The sequence below is a fragment of the Gobius niger genome (assembly GCF_951799975.1).
Source record: "Gobius niger genome assembly, chromosome: 7".
Taxonomy (NCBI): Eukaryota; Metazoa; Chordata; class Actinopteri; order Gobiiformes; family Gobiidae; genus Gobius; species Gobius niger.
In genome coordinates this window covers 3,881,741-3,905,256 of record NC_136858.1, presented here as the reverse complement: position 1 = coordinate 3,905,256, position 23,516 = coordinate 3,881,741, and the positions used below count along the sequence as shown (strand labels likewise).

The 23,516-nt window shown below is 39.9% G+C and overlaps 1 protein-coding gene across 2 annotated transcripts; it reads left to right on the top strand.

Moving 5' to 3' along the window:
• Positions 1-552: 552 nt before the first annotated feature.
• Positions 553-19,853, top strand: lsm14aa (LSM14A mRNA processing body assembly factor a). 2 transcript variants are annotated; one of them, XM_079560418.1, is made up of 11 exons: positions 553-831; positions 6,069-6,229; positions 7,568-7,709; positions 9,734-9,970; positions 11,326-11,403; positions 13,498-13,575; positions 14,732-14,920; positions 16,484-16,667; positions 16,755-16,790; positions 18,198-18,426; positions 19,765-19,853. In XM_079560418.1, the coding sequence occupies exons 1-11, from the start codon at positions 708-710 to the stop codon at positions 19,786-19,788; spliced, it is 1,482 nt and encodes a 493-aa protein (XP_079416544.1). In that variant the 5' UTR covers positions 553-707; the 3' UTR covers positions 19,789-19,853. The 2 variants fall into 2 exon arrangements, with proteins under 2 accessions (XP_079416544.1, XP_079416545.1); XM_079560419.1 differs by lacking the exon at positions 11,326-11,403.
• Positions 19,854-23,516: the final 3,663 nt, after the last annotated feature.

Genomic DNA, 23,516 nt, shown 5'->3' with positions numbered 1-23,516 from the left:
AAACTGGAGATAATTTGCTCGGTTCAGGTGGAGGTTAATATCATATATGTAAACAAATTTGAAATAATATATAATGAATCCTCAGGACCGGGCGATATATCGATATTCAAGATATATCGATAGATTTTTAAATGAGATATGGAATTTGATCATATCGCGCATATCGGGATATTTCAAATTCAGATAAGCTATTAACTTAACAAAAAGAAACAGGTAATCTCAAGCTGATATTTAAACAGCACTTTAGTTTTTGTTATCTCTTTATAGATATAAATGCTGCCCTCAGAAAAAGATTGACCTATTTTATTTCATAGGCTATTTCTATTTAAGATATTATTTTATTTAGACTGAATGGAACATAGGCTACTTGTTGAAACACTTGCAAAATATCGCAATAATATTGCTATCGCAATATTACACATACCCGTATCGCATATTGCAAAATCGTGCAGCGTGAGTGATAAACATGTATTGCCTTATTTTTGTTTTTTCCACCAGGGTGCTTTTCTATTTGTAGGCCTGGTTCCTTGTTTCTTTCGTGAGATCTGGCAACCCTGAGGATGAGGTAGCCTCCGCCATGTTGTAGCGGTGAGAGCAGCGAGCCCCGTGGAAGAAACGCTCCGAAACCTGTCCGAATCCAGACTGATTTTTGCACTTTTGTACGCGGACTTTATTCCTGTGCGGTGACCCCGGGCCACGGAGACACCATGAGCGGAGGAGGGACGCCTTACCTGGGCAGTAAAATCAGCCTGGTGTCGAAGGCCGAGATCCGCTACGAGGGAATCCTGTACACGATCGACACGGAGAACTCCACTGTCGCACTCGCTAAAGGTAACGGAGCTAAGCGGCTAATGCTAACGTTCGCCAACAACTGCAGTTTTAGCCCGGTTCTACCTTGTTTTTCACATTTATACAACATCATTAAGGCACTTGTACGTCTTAAGTTGTCTGTGCGTTACATTAAAGTTACAAGCGTGTCTTTTTACCTGCAAAAACAACTAATACAAGCCAGATGTTCCTGTTAGCCGCTAACTTTAGCAACACGCACTATCAAATCAAAGTTGTACTTGGACTGGACTGGACAGCTATTATGAAGGTCCACCTTTTTATTTGTGCATTACAAGAGTTAACAGGTTTTTTGAGCAAAAACACTGGAAGCCATTAATTAATTTTCACCCAGATGTCGTTGCGTTTATTACAAACTAAAGTAGTACTTTGGGAGTCCAGGCTATTTTGTATCTAGCATTGTTAAGAGCACAATGCTAGTTACAGGCTTATGAATTTGCTAGCTATGGGAAAATACTAATGAATTTAATCAGTGGGATAACAAAAGTGATAAGACTTGTTTTTCTGTGCTTATCTATGGGTAAGAAGGGACATTTGGGATGAAGTTGGTGGTGATATACAAGATTAGACACATTGGACAAGTCATCCTGATATCAGTGTTTGGACATCATGCAGCAAATACAAATTCAGAATTTTACATTAAAGGGATATTTCAAGATTTTTAACATGGGGCCTCATTTCCTAGTTATCCAGAGTGTTGTTGATTTCTAGAGATAGTTATTTTTTTCATTCATGCAGTCCTTATATTTGAAGAGTTTAGTGGTGCTATGCTAATGCTAGGCTAGTGCATGTCTATGGTAACTAGTAGCCTGCATTAAAAACAGTCTGACCCAAGCACAGTGCACCTGAGGAAAATCACTTATAACAGCAGACTACCCATGTAAATGTCTGTGTTGACTGAATATTTTTATAAATATACCGTAACCATTTTGCATTTAAAAGATTGAGCAGCATCAGCTTCCCGGTTGTAAGCTACGCAGCGGCGGAGTGATCTGCTCGGTTACCGGATCTACAGTAGTTTGTTTACCTGCGGCCGCATTACTACACGTGGAATTCACAAAGGAGCTTTCTACAAATCAATTATGACAACATTTGGAGGATGACCCCATGATTTTGAAGAGGTTTTTAATGCAGGCTACTAGTTACCATAGTCATGCACTAGCCTAGCATTAGCCTAGCACCACTAAACTCTTCAAATAGAAGAACTGCATGAATTACAAAAAGAAAGAAAGAAAGAAAGAAATCAACAACACTCTGGATAACTAGGAAATGAGGCCCTATGCCAAAAATTCTGAAATATCCCTTTAATGCAAACCAAATTCCACAAAAGTTGAACATGCTCATGGTCTTTTATTTCGCTGTATTTATTTATCCAACAACCCCACAAGAAGATTAACAATTTCATCAGTTTTGTGACATTTGTAATGTGCCTTTAATTTCCTTTGACTTAATTAAACCCTCCATTAAAGAGGCTTTGGCCGTTTTTCATGTTGTGGCTTTAACTTCTGACGTCACTCCGTGCGCACAACAAAAGGTTTACCACCAAAAGCCGGCGTGACACTTTAATTATAAATTAATCTAAGTAGAAGGGAGCCAATTGGGAAGCGGAGCGGATTTATGAGTGGGTTTAGTGTCTGGTTTCATTGATGCCATGTTATTAGACCCACGGGAAGATGGCATTATGTGACCCACACAGACGTTCGGGGGTCGCTCCTGTGGAAGTGGAGAGGAAGTGTCAGAGATTTTATGGTGAAACAAACTAAATAGGGCTGAACAATGCAAGATCTAGACATTTTTGTGATCAGATTTGTCTTCATCATTTATGTAATTCAATGTTTTTCGACGTCTAAACTTTAGGGTTGGCTACAATTTTAGAATGAACTGCTATGTGATGTGCAAGCTGTTTACTTTTCAACGAGAGAGTTTTGTTTGGTCTAAGTGCAACATTTCTAAGGACTATCTCATTTCAAGCTTCTTGCAGTTGCACATTTTGTAAAAGTTTACATAACATTCACCTTGTTCAACCTTTTTCACTCCTGATAAAGCCATAAAGCTTTTATTTTTCCACATTTTTTTTTTAGTTTATTCATTGATTCAAACACATTTTTTCGTTTTTTCAACCTTTGGGAGTTTCCCAGAGTTTTTGGGACTTTTTATCATCGGTTAATTAGTGGTTTTGTGTTGTGGGGCTGGATGTGCATTTTAGGGGTTGGAACGAGGGCTGCACAATTTTGGAAAGATACTTTACTGCAAGTTTTTTCACAATTGTTGAGATTTTAAGTAGGTTTTCTATTGACAGTGGAAACTTGTGCACATTTTAAAGAAGTCTTGGTTTTTTGCCTTTTAGAGAAGACTGAGATATGAACCTTTTCTCAACTAACAGTCACATTTCAGAACGTTTGTAGTAGGGCTGGGACGATCCACTTTTGTCATGATACATATCACGATAATCGGAGGCCGATCCAAAACGTATTGCGATACAGTAAGCAATTATGATTTGTAATATGTTCACCTTCAAATTTGTACAAAAGAAAATTGTCATGTGTCCAAAGTTTATAAACCCAATGCCATTTGACATTTATGGAAGTGTTAAGATCAAAAAGTGCATTAACACAAAATGTAACAAAGTGCTGTTACTGGAAAACAAAGGATAATGCCTCCAAACACAAGTATTGAAAGTATTGCGATATTTGAAATAATATTGATACTTGGTATTGCAGCACAAAGTATTGCGATCCAATTTATGTCCCACCCCGAGTTTGTAGAGACGTTATCTACAGGGTCAGCTGAGGGAGGATATATTCTTTTCTGAAAATTTGGTTGTGCAGCTTAATGATTGCAGATTTGGATTTAATTGTGCAACCCGAATTCTCACTCATGCAAGTTTTATTGAAATTGTCAGTGAAGGTTAAAACTATTTTTTTTTTTTCAAAACTGAAGACCTGCATATATTTGAGTCTAGAATTATGTGTTTAAACAAGTCATGTTTGTTAAACAACATTTCAAAGTGTTTAAAGTCGCAAACAGTGAGGTGACTTTGTACCACAGTAGGAGACCAGCGCCTCACAGGACACGCCTCACCCTCACCTGCCCCTCACCATGGAGAACAGGGCTCACTACTGACAAAATAATCAAAAAGACATGGCTTAGTGCAGCTTTTTAATGTATTTGTAACTTTTCTGCAAAAAAAAGGTCAGGTGGCACAACCAAGTTTTCTCAAAAATGGTCTCAAAGTCAAATCTTTGCCGAGTGTATTAGTGTCTGCATTGAGGATGGTTGTCTTTTTGTATATGCAAAATATTTACTTTTTTCAACATATGATTTTACAATTAAAGACAGGGAAATTAATTTATAAATATGCAAATGATCACTTTAAAAACAGCACATTTTCCCATCATTGTTCTTAACCATTTGTTCATTTAAACCTATGTTTTATGACTACATTAATATCTTACCTGGTTGCACCTCCTGACACATTGAATAAAGACAAGGAATATGCAAGGTAATTGTTGTTTTATACTTGAAGTTATTAAAAATACACATACAAAATGAACATGACCTGCAGCGACATGAAAGGTGAATTTACAAATGTAGAAAAAGCAGCAGATCCCGTAGTGCAAATACACCAGTGCAGATGCAGGTAATAGTTATTTAGTGTTGATGATTTCTGGGCTTCTCGGCTTTCACCTTAACAACTGTAATTAGTTTCCAGGCACTTTTCCCCAGTTAACCAGTGCGTTTTGGAGCCTGACTGTGCATTTTAAAGGCTGGAGCGGATCATTGTGAAGGACAGTTGTTGGTAAAAGTAGTGATATTACAGGTAGCGTAGGATCCATGTGCACACGGGGCTCTGTATCTCCATGTGCTGATTAGAGCCACTCTGTCTGCTTTCATAAACAAAGGAATTTACAACTCTGAGAGGTTTATTGGCAAATGACACGTACTAACTACTGTTTGGCAGCAAGAAGAGGCTTCCATTTCCATGTTACTAATCATTTATTTGTTTCTAGATTAAGAGGTAGAGTTAAAAAGCTTCAAGGCAAGTTTATTTAAGAGCACTATTTGTGCACAAAGATTGTTCAATGAGTCTAAGCTTTATCTTGATCAAGGTGACTGTCGTGTGTTCAATCATTTCTTTCTTAAACATGATGTTGGATTGTAGCCATGGGCAAAGAGATTCTAAACATCAGTCAAGCATTGTGAATAAAGACTTTTCTTACAGCATTTGTCCAGTGCATGACATCCAAGGGTTCAGGGTCTGTCTGTGGCTCTTTTCCACGAAGCTCATGCCACAGAATCTGAGGAGCAGCAGAGAAAACGCCTCTTGGTGACTTTAAACCGGAGTCGGCCTCTGTCTGTCTCCTCTACATCACATTCACGTTCATTTTAGAAACAGATGAAACACCAGTGACCAAGTCTGGGCCATGTTGACTCAAATGAATCTAATGTTTGTGGCGACTTTTACGATAAGGCTGGTTAGTGATATTTACTTTGTCGCTCAAAATCATACCTACCGTCCTGAACTGACTATAAAGGGGCAGATTTATTCCCATTTTCCCCCCTATATTGTCCTATTTTTTTCCCCAAGTCTTTTCCTCTTTTTCCACCATTTTTTGTAATTTTTGTTCCAATAAATATCTATTTTTTTCTCGTATTTTTTTCATTTTTTTTTTGCGATTTTGTAATTTCTCAATATTTTCCTATTCCCCCCCCAGTTTTCTTCTATTTTTTTTTCCAAATTTCTTCATTTTTCCTAATTGCTTTCCCTATTTTCCCCCATTTTGTCTGTTTTTCTCAATCGTTTCCTCTTATTTCCCCAGTTTTTTTTTTAATGTCCCTCATTTTTCCAATTTATTCCCCTATTTTGTCATCCCTCCCCCCAGTTTTGTTCTATTTTTTCCCCAATTTCTTCCTCCATTTTTGCCTATTGCTTTCCCTATTTTTTCCCCATTTTGTCCCTATTTTGTTCCCACTTTCTTTCCCTAGTTTTTCCCAATTTATTCCCCTATCTTGTCCTATTATTTCCCCAGTATTTGTTTCGAAACAGGTTTGTTTCTACACAAAGTAATGCATTTTTTTCCTCACGACGATCGACAGATTCACAGACACCGTTTCCAAAAGGAGCCTTGTGGTTTAAGCTTAATCTTAATCAGTGTTACCGAGTTTTTCTATCATTTTGTCCATCGCCCTCATCTCTAACCCGTTCCTCTCGTTGACTTCAGTTCGCTCGTTCGGGACCGAGGACCGTCCGACCGACCGCCCCATCCCGCCTCGCGATGACACCTTTGAGTACATCATCTTCAGGGGCAGCGACATCAAGGACCTGACCGTGTGCGAGCCGCCCAAATCCGCCTCCTCCCTGCAGGACCCGGCCATCGTACAGGTGAAAACACAGGAGAGCATTCTACAAACCGTCAGAAATGATGGGCTCAAGTTCATCAAAAATATAAGTGTCCAGTGCATGACATCCAAGGGTTCAGGGTCTGTCTGTGGCTCTTTTCCACGAAGCTCATGCCACAGAATCTGAGGAGCAGCAGAGAAAACGCCTCTCCGTGACTTTAAACCGGAGTGGGCCTCTGTCTCCTCTACATCACATTCACGTCACTTTAGGTACAGACAAAAACACCGGGGCCTGAGCCTCTATCAATACTTTCACATCGACCCCAGCTCTGATCAGTGCCCACTGTCGTCATGTCGTCGGGCAAGAACTAAGGCACTTTCATATTTCAGTCTGGAACAGTGTCCAGCGTTTTTTGGGCCTCAATCTACGTTTAAAGTGATAGCCTGGAAGTCTAAATGCATTACAAATGTTATAAAATGTGCAAAATGGACCACATACTCTTCAATTGTGATATAAAGTAATGCTATGTTATTTTTTGCAAAGTAGTCAGTAACTAATCATAGTCTAGTATCCTCCCGTGTCGACCAATGAGACGAGCTTTTCCTGTGAACCAGCCTGTCAGGTCCAATCAGGAGGAGGGGGGAGGAGCTTGATCATTAACTTTTGAAAATTCTGGTTTGAAGAGGGGAGGAATTTGACCGTTAACTTTCCAATTTCAGTCTCATCTCTCCTCGCTTTGCAAACTTACAGACTGTCGCTTTAAGGTGCCTGCTCTGACCCAGTAGGATGCTCCGTGCCTGCTCACTCTTACAGCCGAGCATTTCCAGTTTTGTCCAATTCTCTCTCCTCCGTTTGATGAAAGGTTTGCACATCTTTTTTTTTTTTTTTTCTTTTTTTTCATCTTTTTTTTGAAATTTTTTTTTTTATTTTTTTTAATTTAAGGTAGTGCAGACGAACAATACAAAAACAGTAGACAAGTCCACTGACGTGTAATAATAATAATAATCATAAAACAAATTCTATACAACAACAACAAAAAAAGGGCACAAGTTAGAAGTGCTACCTTAAACATTTACGTGTGTGTGTGTGTGTGTGTGTGCGCATGTGTGCATGTGTGTGCGTGCCTGTATGAAATGCAAAGTGCGACTTGGATATGTTTATAGGGGAAACACAAGAGAAGGAGAGTTTGGCAACATAGAAAGGAGCAAAAAAAAACAAAAAAGAAAAACAAAAAGATACTAAGGTTTGCACATCTTAAGAAATGAAATATGCACAGATTATTTTATGTGTTTGTGGTGTTAAAATATACTCTGCCTGTATAATCCAGGCCTCCAGCATCAAACTGCACTGACTTTGTAATTATTCACTCTTTCCTCACAGTCGTCGATGAGCAGCTCGGCCCCGCCCCCCACGGCGTTCCAGTCCAGTTCGTACGGTCTGTTTAACCGCGCCCCGGTGCCCTCCTACAGCCAGTTCACGTCCAGCCCCCTGGTGTCGCCGCAGTTTGGAGCCGTTGGAGTCGGTAAGGAGGAAACTGCTTTGTCTTTTTGTTTGTTTTTACGTGCTCCCTCAGTCCATCACGTATGAGGACTTATAATACAGAAATTAAACACCTCTGGCAATACCTTGAATAGAAATTTACAACATTTGTCCAGTGCATGACATCCAAGGGTTCAGGGTCTGTCTGTGGCTCTTTTCCACGAAGCTCATGCCACAGAATCTGAGGAGCAGCAGAGAAAATGCCTCTCCGTGACTTTAAACTGGAGTCGGCCTCTGTCTGCCTCCTCTACATCACATTCACGTCACTTTAGGTACAGATAAAAACACCCGTGACCAGTAGGGCTGAGCGATGTGAATATCTTAATATTTGTGGGGACTATTTTGATAACGATGATGACGAGATGCTTGTGTAAATCATCAGAAATGAATTTACGTTGCTTTGTCGCTCAGGAAGATGCATGTCCTGAGTAGACGACCAAAGGGCAGAAACAAATACTTTCCACGTTTTTTTTCAAATTTTCCCACTAATTTTCCTCTATTTTGTCTTATTTTAAAAAAAAAATGTTTTCCTCATTTTTTCCCCCCAGTAATTTCTTCCCCTAATTTTTTCCCAGTCTTTTCCTAATTTCCCCTGTTTTTTTCCCATAAATTTCCCAAATTTTTCCCAAATTTTCTTCTATTTTTTTTTTAATGTTTTTTTTTCTTTCTTTTTTTCCCCCCCAATTTCTTGGCCTATTTTGTCTTAATTTTCTCCCAATCTTTTCCCTATTTCCCACGTTTTTTCCCACTTTTTCCCCCATTAAAGAAATACAAATATTTTTTTTTAAATTCCCCAAATTTCTTCCCTTATTTTCCCCCATTTTTTCCCTATTTTTCCCCAGTTGTTCCTTTAGTTTTTCCTCATTTTCTCCCTAATTTTTCCACTTCTAATTTTTTTTCAAAATGTCTCCCAATTTCTTCCCCTATTTCGTCCTGTTTTTCCCCCAATCTTTTCCTCATTTCCCCCGTTTTTCCCCATTTTTTCCCCTTAACTTTCCCCAATTGCCCCATTTATTCCCAATTTCTTCTATTTTTTCAATTTTTTTCCTAAATTTCTTCCCCTACTTTGTCCTAGTTTTCGCCCAATCTTTTCATTCCCCCTATGTTTTTTCCTATTTTTTCCCCCATTAAAAAAAATCCTAAAAGTGAACCTTTCCCCATTTTCTCCCAATTTTTTCCCGCTTTCTTCTAGTTTTTTTCAAAATGTTTCCCAATGTTTTTTTCCCCTCCTATTTCCCCCCCAGTCTTTTCCACTTCCCCCCCCCATTTTTCCCCTATATTTTCCCCCAATTTTTCAAAATGTTTCCATTAAAAAAATGAGATTGTAAATTATCTTCCAAGCAGCAATTCCGATATTATCTTATGGACGATATATCGCCACAGACAGTCACCTTCACACTGATCCCGGCTCTGATCGGCGCCTGCTGCCGTTACGTCGTCGGGACAGACAAAGCTCTTCATCAGACTAATGCACTGTTATATTTCAGTCAGGAACAGCCTGTGTTACTTGTTTAAGGTGCCTGCTCTGCCCCCTACAGGACGCTCAGTGCCTGCTCACTCTTACAGCGCATTCGGCAGCTTGGACCCCTCTCAGTCTGTGGGGGCTTTTGTAGACGAAGGTAAAGCTCCTCCGGGACCTGTTTGGACTTAGTTTGGACCTGGTTTAGGTCTTTCCCGCTTTTACTCACCGGATCAGTCCACGCTGGTTTATTCTGACACAAATGGGATGGTTTTTGTGTGTGTGTGTCATGTAGAAGGTGTTCTGTCACTAACCCCCTTTTTCCTGACGTCGACGCCCTTCAGATTCACTGGTTGGTTCTGATTTGTGTGTAAATTCTCTGTTCACAGATTGACAGTAACTTGCATGTTTAAAAGAATCATGTTTGTGATTTTTCAGCTCTGTCAGATCACACACAAACGACTCACTGTGGTTTCACTAATATCAAACTTTAAACTGCCCCTCTCTGCGCTTTAGATCGCTCTAATCGTTCTCCCCCCTCTGTCCAGGCCGCAGCAGCCCGTCTGCGGACCCGCTGAGGAAGAGTCCGTCTGCTGACCCGGCGGTGCCGCCCAGCTCTAGCTCGGCCTCGGCCTCCGCGCCATCGGCCACCGCTCCCGCCCCTGCTCCCGGTCTGGGGCAGAGGAGCCCGGCTCATGGACGGACCGCTCCTCCCTCAGGGGCAGGACACAGCCAGAAGGCGCCACATCAGGACATGGGACCTACAGGAGACGGCCCGAGGAGAGGTGAGGCTGACACGGGACAAAAACACGAGAAACATGTCCTCTAAGTATCTAAAGGTGTTGGTTTCTGAGCTCAATGTGATGGTGCCACATGGACCACGGCTCCAGACGACACCCACAGTGATCCAAGAGGGTCTGAATGCAGCCGATGGAGAGTCATGTGATCAGTGCAGCTCCACACCTCCACAGGAATGGACGTCTCCTCCACTTTTTCCCCATGATATTTATTTAAAGGAAACTCCACTATCCTTAAGGTTTGGTGCAGAGATGGATTGATCGTCATTCAATGTACAAAGTACACAGGACAAAACTGTTGTATTTGTTCTTGGTAAAAAACTGGCACTTAATAAAAGTTGGTGTGAAAAATAAATGGGTAAAAGAAATAAGTGAGGATGGTGCCTAAAGTCATCTGAGTGACCGTCTAATTGCCAGTTTGTTTGAATTAGTTTAAAGAGACTAGATGCAAGTTGGCCATTTTATACTCACTACTGCCACCTCAGGTCATATGTGTAACTCCACCTTCTATATTAAGCTTGTGCATGACGGCACTTCGAACCCGAAGTAACACCTTTTTGAGTAACAGTGCAGGATTTTAGAGACAGTTGTGGTGAACACCTCTGAGCTCACACATTAGGACATGGCTGGAATATGTAGTGGGATGAAAATACTTAAATATACTCCGTATAGTCCCTTTAAGCTAGTGTCCTGTCGAGGTGACGTCTTTTCCTGTGGAGAAGTGGAGCTCCACTGATCACGTGCCCCTCCATCAGCTGGTTTCAGACCCTTCTCAAATGATTGCGTATGCCACTATTGCAAGCATAAAATGTTTATGGTTGCATCTGTGCGAGTGGCCAGAATGAGATGTTGCAGTTTGTAAGATTGTTTTTGTTTAGAGAGCGTGGCTCTAAACTCTCCTTTTCACCACTCATCGCTCGCAGCAGAAGTCCAGAAGAACCGTGAAGCTCAAATGCTCATCAAGCGTTATTGTTCTGCCCTCACAGAGCTCACAGTGAAGATGCTGTTTCTGTCCTTTTTAGGAACATCCTCTTGAAACCAAAGTTATACTTGGTGTTTGTGGGACCACCAGTGCGACTAGTGACCGATAGTCCAGAGCCCTGAGTTGTGACCACAAGAGCAAAGAAGCTTCTGTGGATATGAGAGAAACGTTCTATTGAAAGTGTCTGTCATCAAAGCAGGTTTTTGGGGTGTTGTAAATATTTAAAAGTGAATGGGCCAGTCGGAGTTGTTGATTAGTGTTTGTCAGTCACTACTGTGCATTTGTAATCTCTGAGTCTGTATGTTTTTCTGCTGCTGAGGGGTGTTCTCCGCTGTGTTGTTGAAAGTCTGTGATGTTGCAGGAGCAGACCTCCATAAACCTCCTAAGGCCGAGTCTGAGCAGAGCCGAGGAGAGCGAGATCCCAGTAAACGCGGCGCAGGTTAATGCCTCTCTCCCTCTCAGACGCTGCATGCCCTTCTCTGGAGACTGGACTCATCTCCGTTCCATCTAACTCATGTTTCAGTGTGTGTCTGTGTGAAGGCTGACATGCTCTGCTCGCTACATGTCAACACCGTTTTACTAATTCTTTATTTCTCATCCTGTGGATTTCAACTTGTTGTGTTGATTTGCTGCTACTGTGTGATGAGATGAAGGCAGGACAATTGAATGAGAATGGTATATTTGGGCCGATATGACACAGGGTTAGGCTGGGCAACCACCTGTCTGTGCTGGGGTGTGGAGCGGCTTCCCAAAAGAGGAGCTAAACTTTGTTACTTATTGATGAAAGACGATAAAATAATACTCCCCAAAAGCAGACAGGTGCTAAGTAGCGAGTGAAAAATAAAATACACTATTTTGTGGCCGTGTTCGACCTGATTTAACCTCCTAATCCCCACCTGAACTGAGCATTTTTCTCCAGTTTGGCATTACCCAAATCTAGAAGCTTCTTGGGGGGAAAAAACATCAAAATAGTAACGAAAGCGAGGATGAAAATACAACATAAAGAGCAACAAAAACACGATTTTAAAAGTAATGAGAACGCAAATAAAAGCCACAAAAGAAGCAACAAAAATGTTCCGGAAAAGCAACAATCACCCAATATAAAAGCAATAAAAACATGACTAAAAAGTGAAGAAATTGTGACTAAAACAGACAAAAATGTGACATGGAAACGCAATATATCGATATTCATGCCAGATATCTCTATCGATACGATATAACTATGGGTTAGGTGAAAACCACAAGAGTGCAGTTTTGATAAAAGTCTATATTGTTTATATCTTGCTTTTTCTATTTTTAATGTTCATATCTCCATCAATACAATAACGATATATTTTGCTTTTGCGATATTGATATCTTGAATGTTCATATCTCGATATCGATACGATAACGATATATCTTTCAGCCCTAGTTGGAATCAGTCTTAGGTTAAGTATACTTTATTAATCCCTGTAGGGAAATTCATTCTCTGCATTTGACCCGTCCTCCATGCCGCTGGAGCGACCTGAGGCCGGCGCTCAGGGACTCGTCTCCAGATGTGGAGCGAGGCTAATGGTCAGAAACACCTGGCTGGAGGATTTTTGGAGTTTTGAAGGTCTTGGCTTTCAAATGAGGCGTTACACTGGCCTATAGGCTCTTAGATTTGGGTAAGAGTTTGGTTTTAGCCCTCACATGAACCAGGCATATTTTCTCCAGTTTGGCTCTACCCGAATCTAAAAGCATAAAAGTGACAAAAAGAGCAACAAAATGTGAAAAGCAACAATAACACAATTTTAAAAAGCGACACAAACACACAGGAAAGAGTGACCAAAACTCAACAAAAAAAAGAGATGAAAACACGTCAAAAACGCTTAAAGAACGTGACAAAAAAAGCGGCAACAATGCGATAAAGTTGTGATCAGTTTTGTAGGTCTTAGCTTAGCTTTTTGGATTTGGGTAAAGCTGAACAGGAGAAAATGTGCTCTGTTAAAGCAGAACTAAGTAACTTGTTTACCTTAATAAATCCTTTCCGTAGTCCCTCTGGGGGTAATACAAGTGTTAATAGGATGATTGTCTTTCATCTCCCCCTGGGGTCTTTGGCCAGAAAACCACAATTGCAACTACTTGCCTCCGGGTCAGAGCCACCAATACACACTAATGGAATCACAAAGAAGCCAACAGGTTTAGCGGGCTAAGGTAATTGTATTTATAACAATATTTACCGCCAAGTTTGAGTAAAAAAAATATGGCCATTGTGTAATTGGATGTACTATATCCCTCTATCAGTTTGTCAGCGTAGTATTTACTCTCACGGACGATTAATGAGTAAAATAACGTAACATGCTACGACACCTGTAGTGGCGCTTACGGCCTCTAGGGGTGGCGTAATATCAGTGGTGCATATTCGGCAAATCAACATCCCCCAAAAAGCAGCCTCAGAAAAAACATCCGACCTGTTACAGCGCAAGGGAGGCAATGCCATGTCTGTGACCATTGTTTTTGTCTGTCATGGAACTGTTTTTATTTATTTAAAACACTGAAATTTCCTTCACAGGCCCCGGACGTGACGACATCATGATGGCTCGTATGGGGGGCAGCAGAGGGAGGCATGGGGGAATGCAGCTTCCTGACGGTGAGTTGGAGCTTTCACAGACTTGGCAAAAATACAATGTAAAGTTTATAATAATGAAATAAAGCGGTTGATTAACGGTTTGGTTTCCTGCACCGTAGCTTCAGTTTGGTGCCGCATGTGTCACACTGAGATACAAGACCCCTCCGAGTCCAGTACTTTAACGATACTTGGTTTTTCGATACCTGAACTGATGGTAGAATATTTGTCGCCTAGAACCAGGAAACTGATCAATAATGTGTGGAAGAGCTGCACATTTACAATATTGGGTTCATCTCCAATGACAAGAAATGTGGGGAAAATGGGGAATAATTTGGGAACAGATGGGGAGAAATTGTGGCAAAAATAAGGAAAAAAATGTATTAATAAATGGGGAGAAAATGGAACAAGACTATTTTGAATAATAGGGTAAATATTAGGAAAAGAACTGGAATGAAAGGTGATAAAGTAAATGAAAATTGGTTAAAATGGAGAAAAAATGTTGGGGGGGGATAATTTATTTGAACTAGGGCTGAACTTTATGGACTAGATTTCATATCTCGATATTCATGCCAGATATCTTTATCGATATGATACAATATACTTATGGGTTCGCTGAAGACCAAGCATTTTTCAGAAAAATGTAAACAAATGATACAAAAGAGTGCAGTTTTATTGATGAAAATCTATATCGTTTATATCTTGCTTTTTCGATTTTAATGTTTTGAATGGTCATATCGCAATATCGATATGATTACGATATATATTTCAGCCCTAATTTGACCTGAAACTGCTTAGTAACTTCCTGTAATGCTGTCCCTGGATCTAAAGATATAAGATTTACTTTCAATATATTTTTTTGTCGATACCCGGTTCCCAGCCCTATCAGTCACTTCCACGAGGGTGACCTTCACCAAAACAAAATGCTCAACCCCACAATATGCTGTAGATGCTATAGATACAATACCATGAATCTGGCTGTTTTTAGTATTAATCCTTATTATATCTTAACAAAAGTGAAGTTTTTTACTGGCAGATCGCACAGTACTGTCTTATATTTGTCTGAAGCGGGAACGTTTTTACCATTTTATCAGTATCTTTTTCCTCTGTGAACCACATTTTTCTTTTAAACACCGAAGCCTCGTTTTCTAATACTTTCACTGTTGTTCTGTCCCGGCAGCTGTAGGAGGGGGCGCTCCGGCGAACAGGCGCGGTGGTCGTGGAGGCGGGCACCGAGGGAGGGGCAGGTTTAACGTGCGCCGGGACGGACCCGTGAAGTTCGAGAAGGACTTTGACTTCGAGAGCGCCAACGCACAGTTCAACAAAGAGGAGATCGACCGCGAGTTCCAGAACAAGCTCAAGCTCAAAGGTACGTGTCGCTTTGTTTTTGGCTTCTCTATTCAATTCCAAAGCTCTAATTTTCCTGCCATAGTGATGAGATTTATGACTTGAATTTGAAAAAGAATCTTTGGGACATTTCAAAAAGCAATTCCAAAGTTGCTGGGGTGTCAGGCGTAGGTCCAGGTTTTCGTTTTGTTAAAAGTATTATTTTTGGAAGACCGTGGAAAACCAGAGTGCTGAGGTAACTGCAGCACCCCCTGGTGGACAGTTTACACATTACAGGCAATGTTAAAGGAATAGGCCACCGTTTTTACATACTGAGATATGCTCTTACCTCACTTTAGCCGAGTTAATATATCCCCGTCTGGTCTTTGTCCGTGCGCTCTGCCAGGGAAACGGAGCACATACGCAGCCTCTCCCACATGTCACATAGCTCCAAAAAGACTTCCCCCGCTCACTTCCGTCAATAACCTTTAGGAGTTACTGCGCGGACGTTTTGCTCCTCGTATCATTACGCCTCACAATATAGTCCCCCTTTTTATCTGCTTATAAAATCGACATGTTACATTTCTGTGTAAATATACTTCGCATGAAAACACTTCACGTAACTTTATTTAAATAGGGAACACATGGAAGAGCTTGGTAGCTTCTATCGTGAGCTTTTTTGGAGCTATGTGACATGTGGGAGAGGCTGCGTATGTGCTCCGTTTGCCTGGCAGAGCGCACGGACAAAGACCAGACGGGGATATATTAACTCGGCTAAAGTGAGGTAAGAGCATATCTCAGTATGTAAAAACAGTGGCCTATTCCTTTTAATAAATAGTAAATGAGCACAGAAAAGGCGTTTTTAGGGGCAGTCTTTTCTCTCAGCCTCCGCAAACCATAATGCGTTACCACAGCTCTGAATATTTGCTGTCTCAAATTAGACTAAAACTAAATTAGAAGTAGTTTATAAGACTAAAGCTATGAGTAAAACCTCCTGAAATGTTTGTCAATAGGGATGCACCGATGCCACATGCTTGTACTCATACTCGTACTCGTTAATGAGGTCCCGATACCAGAAACTGATACCACTTGATGTGCGGCCTTTCTGCTGAAGAGAGAAAATGGCAACAAACTGGAGAATTCTTTAGTGTAAATCCAATATTCCACATAGAGCTGACTTTATTACAAGTTGTGTTTACAAGATACAGGCTAGTGTTGCTAACTAGCCGCTAACTCACGGCTAACAGTTCTTACACCGTTTTATGCCCAGGGGTTTATTCATCTGAAAAACTAACCCAGAGACTTAAAAAGTTCTCAGAAAATCCAATCTTAGAGATACAGCCTGTCCATATTGAGCGAAAATGAGCTGAAGCAAAACAGAACTGGACTCTGTGACTCATACAAACATAAGCAAGTCAAATTTAATGCTTTTTATTGCGCATTTAATGCATCTTTGTAACATTAGTTTCAGTTTCTCTTCACCTTGACCAAACTTAGACTTCTAGTGGGTTCTAATGGGTGTCAAGGACCTCACATCCCCTGAAGTGGCTTTTCTCCTTGTTTTCTCGAGAGTCTGTAAAAGTCTAATTCCCTGTGTGTGTTTCAGATGAGAAGTCTGAAAAGCCCGTCGGGGAGAAGGCTGCTTTGAACGGGGAGGAGAAGGCGGAGTCGGGCCTGGACGCTCCGGCCAGTGACCAGCCCGAGGAGGAGTCCGGGGAAACGCTGGGACCCAACGTTTACTACGACAAGTCCAAGTCCTTCTTTGACAACATCTCCTGCGACGACTCCAGGTGCGGAGAGTCTTACGCTTGTTCCAAAACTGTAATTCAAGCTTTTATCGAAATCATTTCAACATGACTTTGTTTTTCTCTCTACAGGAAAGACAAGTCGGGCGGCGGCGCCGGGTTTGGAAGGTACAACATACACAATATTATACTCAGATCGAGGCTTTGTCATTGCTGCCTGTAAACTCCAGTCAGACTAAAAATAAGGTGGAAAATTAGGCCCATGAATTTACTTCTTTCACAATAACAAGGCCTGTCACATTAAGAACATTTTTATATATTGAGGCAATTTTGTTTTTGCTTATAATACCTAGACTCAGAAGTAATGGAACCGAGGCTGAAGTAACATCATGAACCACCAAAGTTTTTAATGTTTTAATCTCTGCTTAGGTTTTTAGTCCAGTACTTCAAGCTTTATGGATGCGTCTCTATGGCATATTTAAGGCAGCTTTAAATATACAGGTGCTCGTCATATAATTAGAATTATATTACTTCTGTTATTGAACTTAAACTGTGAAACTAATACATGACAGAATCATTACATGCAAAGTGAGCCTTTATTTTTCATTTTGATTATGGCTCAGAAATGAGAATGTTTAAAAAATGGACTCTAAGCTTTAAAGTGATAGTCTGTAAGTTTGCAAAGTGAGGGAGGATGGATTGAAATGTGAAAGTTAACAATCAAATCCCTCCCCTCTTTAGCCGGAAAGCCCTTCTTAGTTTGCAAAATGAAGAGAGCAGGAACAGAATTGTCAAAAGCAAACAGTCAAGCTCCTCCCCCTCCCTCCTGATTGGACCTGACAGGCTGGTTCACAGGAAAAGCCTGTCTAATTGGTCAACATGGGAGGATACTAGACTTTGTTTAGTTGCAGAGATCCGGGAAGCAGTGACTTTACAAGAAATAATGCATTTTTACTTACTCAAAATGCAAGACCAGGTGGTAGATTTTGAACATTTAATAAAATTTGTAATACATCTTGACTTGCAGACTATCACTTTAATCATCAACATTATAACAACAGTCTATGTCATATATTAGTTTCACAGTTTAAGTTGAATTACAGAAATAAATGCACTTTTTCATGATATTCTAATTATACGACGAGCACCTGTATAGTTTTTAAGTGTTGGTCAAAGTACTTGATTTTGTTATTTGAGTAAAAGTACAGATGATACTGGTCAATTATCACGCCAAATAAAAGTAAAGAATTGTCTGTTGGAGAATTATTAAGTGAAATTACTATAGTATTTGTTGAAGAAAGTCCAAATATGTTTAAATAAAGCTTCTAAAACATGAATATTATGCCTGGATTTGCACCTCTGTACGGCAACACAACAGGGACAAACCTCCCTTGATGTGAGTCAATGGCATGATGTTCAAAGTGTGCATTATTGGGCTTTAAAAATGAACCAAACACGTGGACAAGTTTACGTTTTACTTTGGAGTCTTTAGAAGTGTAGTGAAGTATATGTAGTAAAAGTATGGGGTTGTGTGTATTTTGGCGGCGCTGTGATGACCCGGCCTCTCGTCCTCAGGGAGCGCCGGCAGACGTGGGCGGAGGAGCGACGCATGAACGCCGAGACCTTCGGCCTCCCGCTGCGTCACGGCCGGGGCGGCCGAGGCGGTTACCGTGGACGCGGGGGCATGGGCTTCCGCGGCAACAGAGGTCGGGGGTCGTTCGGGGGTCACCCTCAGGGCGGCGGATACAGGGGTGGTTACCGAGGCAACCAGGCCGGACGGGAGTTCGCCGATCTCTCCTACAGGGTAAAGGAGCTTTTTCTATGAACCGTGCACCTATGTTGAGCTGGAGCTTCATGTAAATATCATGTTATGATAATTGGAATTGACTTTATATGGATTAATTTGTAAATGACGTCATTTTACATGAAACGGTGAAGATACTGAACAAACGGCACCTTTGGAACAGCCATAAACGGTCACGTTCAACAGGGAAAATATTACATTTACCCATTACTCCACCAGTATGGGAGCAAATACTGAATTCTGATATTTTCTTCCAAATAAAGATAAAGAGACAGAGAGAGGAACAAAGTGGTTCAACAGCCCAAATCTGTACATAATGTTTTAAGAGTGACATCACACAATAATAAGCTTCTTCCAGGTCCAAACTGTTGATTTCCATAGACATACACAGCAAACACACAACTTTATCTGCTGAAGAACAGTTAAATGGCTGAAAAACGCTTTACACCAAACTAGAATGATAAATGGCACCATTTCTCCAGACAAAATGGAAGATATTATTTAATATTCAAAATAAGCCTTCATGGTATATGCCTTCAAATTATGTGATAATTAATCCAGAGTAAATGTGATATTTCTGTGTGATCCGATGTTTAAAATAGAGCCTTGTTGTCGGCTCTACAGCAGGTTAAATCAATAAAATCCCATTATAGTGAATTAGGGTAAAGCTCTGTTGGACCTGGAAGTATTTCACAATTTCAGTATCCTTTATTGTCATTGTACAGTGCACAACAGGGGGGAAAAAAAGTAGTAATTGACAAAAGTTTACAGTAAATTCTAACCTTAGCTTCATGCTAATGTTAGCTTTGAGTGCCTGTTTTACACTTTTAGTGGAAAATCTGCTGGGTCAAAACATTAATTATGACCTGACTTTGACTTGATGCTATTGTGTGAGCTAAATGGACTCGTCCACTAGAAAAAGAGTGAAAAAAATGGATTCCCTCCTTTCCCCACGCTAGGCCAAGTGTCCTAGTGTGACACATTTCCGTCTATCTATAAAATGCATAAATTGATCAGTTATTCAAAATTTAAGATGCATTTTCTTTACCCACGATTAATGTAAATAGTATTCTCAATAAATTTAGAGATTGAAAGACGGGCATATATTAGTAATAAAGTATATGAATGAAAGAAAAAATTGAAAAGACAATTAATAATATAAAAAAATGATACAAATAAATATAGGTTTGAATAAATAAAACATGCTGTAATTTCCACATATTTAGTTTAAAGAAACAAAAGTGTGCCAACATTTTTAACAATCTCCCAAATGTAATGATTTATTTTTTGTTCTGATTTTTACCATTATTAAATTCCCATTATTCTTTTCTCTTCCAGAAGGAAAACAAAGTGTCGGCGTAGTCCTGAGCCCGACCCGGTGGAAAGAAGAGACGAGGCGTATTTACATTAAAAAACGAGGGGGGGGGAAACAAACGTCAAGATTATTTTATTTTTATTTTTTTTCTTTTTGGTTGCGACTTTTTGACTTAAGGAATGAAGACTAGATGTATCTTTGTCACCAGCACTGGGGTAGACCGCTCAAATGCAACTTTAACTTTTCGCCACATCCTCCCAACGATCTCCAATTAACTACTCTTTATGTGCAACCTTCGATTTCCTCAACTTCGATTTAATATTTTGTTTGGGTTGGGAAATAAAATGAGCTTCTACTGGGCCGGTACAGCGTGGGTTTGCATATCAATTGTATGAAGGCAAAAAAAAAAGATAAATCTGGCAACGCGAGTCACTTTTGCAGAGGCTTTTGTGCTTTTTTTAGCCAAACTGCTGCGACATCTTTGGCTAAATATCTGCATCCCTGATTTTTTTGGCAGTGACACTTTGTTCAAGAGACTCTTGGTCAGTGAGGCTCGTACTTTGTGTCTAGTTCTTTGCTTGTTTTTTTTGCAGCAGCCGTGAGAAATGCAGGATGTTTAATTCTCCCTCATTAAACGATTTGACCAGTAAAGTTGATGCAAAAAGTATTTGCTAATGGACAAAATCCTCACTTAATTGCCTTTTTTGCCTTCAAGTAAATGCCGTCTTTCATTATGATTCCAAAGTGATGAGTATTTTTTAACAGACTGTCAATTTGGGCTGTACTTTCTCCTGAATTCGCCGACTAGTTTCTGTGCATTTGTAATTGGTTTGACTGGAGATTCAGATCCACATAAAAATGGCATTACTTTTCCTTTTTGGGGAAATCCTGCAAACAAGTGCTTACTATATTAAAGCTTGGAGAAATGACTCTGTACCTTCCTACCATTTGTGCTTTTGAACTAGGGCTGGGCAATATTGACAAAAATGAAAATCTCAATATTTTTTGGGGTACTTTATCGAGCAAGTCATACTTTCCAAACCATCAGAAATGTGCATAAGTTTGCCGGCAAGCATGTCAATTTTCATTGCTTTATTACTCAATCACCCTGATCCAACTGAAATACATTTTTGAAAAATTCCCAATTTTTTTCCAATTATTTCTACAGTTTTTTTTCATTTTTTTTTATTTACAATTTTTTTCCCCAATTATTTCTAAATTATTCCCCTTTTCAAATTTTCCTGAATTTTCCTCAAATTTTCCCTAATTACTTACGAATGTTTTCCAATTACTTCTAAATTGTTCCCTCCCCTTGAATTTTTTTTTCATTTACCAATTTTTTCCAAATTTTTCCCCCATTGCATACCATTTTCCCCAATTATTTCTAAATATCTCCCTCCCTTTTTCAATTTTTCATTCACCATTTTTGTTCCTCAATTACTCTATTTTACTCCAATTTTTTTTCTCAATTTTCCCCATTAGATACTATTTTTTCCCAACTATTTCGAAAATTTTCCCTCTTTTTTTTAATTTTTCAAGTTTTCCAATTACTTAGAAATTGTTCCTTCTTTAAAATGTAATCAATTTTCTCAAATGTTCCCACTTTTCCCCATTTTTTTCTTCCCCCTCCCCCTTTTCAATTTTATCATTTACAATTTTTTTTTCCTAAATTTTCCCTCTATACTTACCAATGTTTTCCAATTACTTCTAAATTGTTCCCTCCCCTTTTAAAACATTTTCATTTACCAATTCTTTCCCAATTTCCCCCCAATTATTTCCGCCGTTACTTACCAATTATTTCTACATTTTCCCCTAAACTTTCTTAACATGAGATAAACTCGCCATTGCAAATTTGCAGATCTTTCCGACGATATATTGCCCCGCCCTATTTTAAACCCCCAGCCGGTTTTGAGACTCGTCATTTTTATCAGCTAAACCACGCCGTACCATCCCAGCCGGAAAATGCCTGTTCAATTGTATTTCTGTTGTAACTTCAGCACCAAAAACAAACCTACTTTCTCGACTTCTCACCTTCTTCTTCCTGCGTTCTCACCTGCGCCGTTCACCCACACACTAAATCCGTTTCTCCGCGTTACGTTTTAAATGGTGCCAGTCTCGTTCGGTAGAAAAGCAGCTTCAGTTTTCTCAGCTTTACCCAAACCTTTAGAGAAACATTTTTTTTTTTCATAGATAAACCGAACAGTAGATTGAGCTTTGTTTCTAGCTTGGACTTTTAGGAAGACGTTCTCAACAACTTTTACTGTATTGACCTTTTAAAGCCACACTGTGTAACATTTTACCTCCAAAAAAAAACAAAACACAAGCGTTTCATTTGACCACATGGTGCAAAAATGGCCTAAAAATGATGTCATTTCAATGCGAGTGCGTTTGCATCGCTTCAGACTTGACTCGTCTCCATGGTTACGCTTGACCCGCCTCCCTCTTTCAATGTTACGCAGTGTGGCTTTAAATCAATGAGAAAAAAAATACAGCTCGAGTACATTTATAACCCTGACGTTGACAGTTTAGCTTCGGAAAAGCTCTAATACAACATTACTGCCGAAACAAGCCATATTCAACAAACAAAGCTTGGTAAAGGTGTTTTTTTTGTTTTTGTTTTTTACACACAATTATTCACAAATTTTAACAGATTCAATGACCAAAAGTCTTGTGCGCCACCCAGGAATGGAAATAAAAGAATGCCACTAAACTTTGTCCCGCGGCACTGCAAAAGACCTCCACATTTCGAAAGCTATCGATGTCGACTCGTTATTGTAGCAGAATAGTTCCTAGCAATACAAAGAAAAGTACCTATTCGTTTACAAAGGAAAGCCTCTGAATGGCGGAGCCTGTAATTTTAAACCAGTGGTGTTTCTTTTCGTTCAATTTGGCAGAAAAATGTAAGTTGTAAAGCACTTTTTTGGGGGGAGGGCGGGGGAGAGAAATGGTGTTTTTGTTCTTGTGTTTCTGTCCTGGCGATTGTCTGATCCAGTGTAATTCCTTGGAAGGGTCAAAAGCCCAGAAAAACTTGTATTAAATAGTTGAGACTTTCCATTTAACACAAAGCCATTTTGAAGCAACCTTTTAAAATGTACTGCTGGAATAAAACCGTAGAAGACCAGTCGTGTTTGTGATTATTTCAAGTTTAAGTTGGGGCAATAAAGGCATTGACATTTTTTCAGTTGGATGTTTAGTTTCAGTTCAACTCACTGAAGTAGGGGGGCGACTTTGGCTTCAACTTTTAAATTCTGCTTCACAAAATGTGATGCCCAGCCCAGAATTGTCACATGGGTCATTGAATCTGGGTCAAAAAATAAACTCTTTGGAGCAAGGCTTTTAAGCAGTGCTAGCATGGTGCAAAGTCCAAAAAAATCCAAAGTGTCTGTTGCAGTTGTTCCTGGCCACCAGGGGGTGGTATTGCAGCAATGTCAGTTCCAAGCCATGAGCAGGGCCTGCCCTAAGGTTTAACTATTGCACACACACCCCCTCTACACACATGCACAAAGCCTTTTACTCATTTTTCTTGATACAATATTTTCACTTTGAGAATATCGGAAAGGCTAGTTTTATTTTTACTTTACCATGATTGTCTATTCATAAAAATAAAATAAAAAAATCAACATGTTCTATTATGAAACATGCACAACATTGAAGGAGGAACCTCTACTTCTGAAGTCATTTATGAAGCAGCATAGCAAGTCTCTAGTCTATGCCTTTCTATTCATAAGTTCTGTCTGAAAATCTACAATATTGTACAGCAGTGGTTCTCAACCTG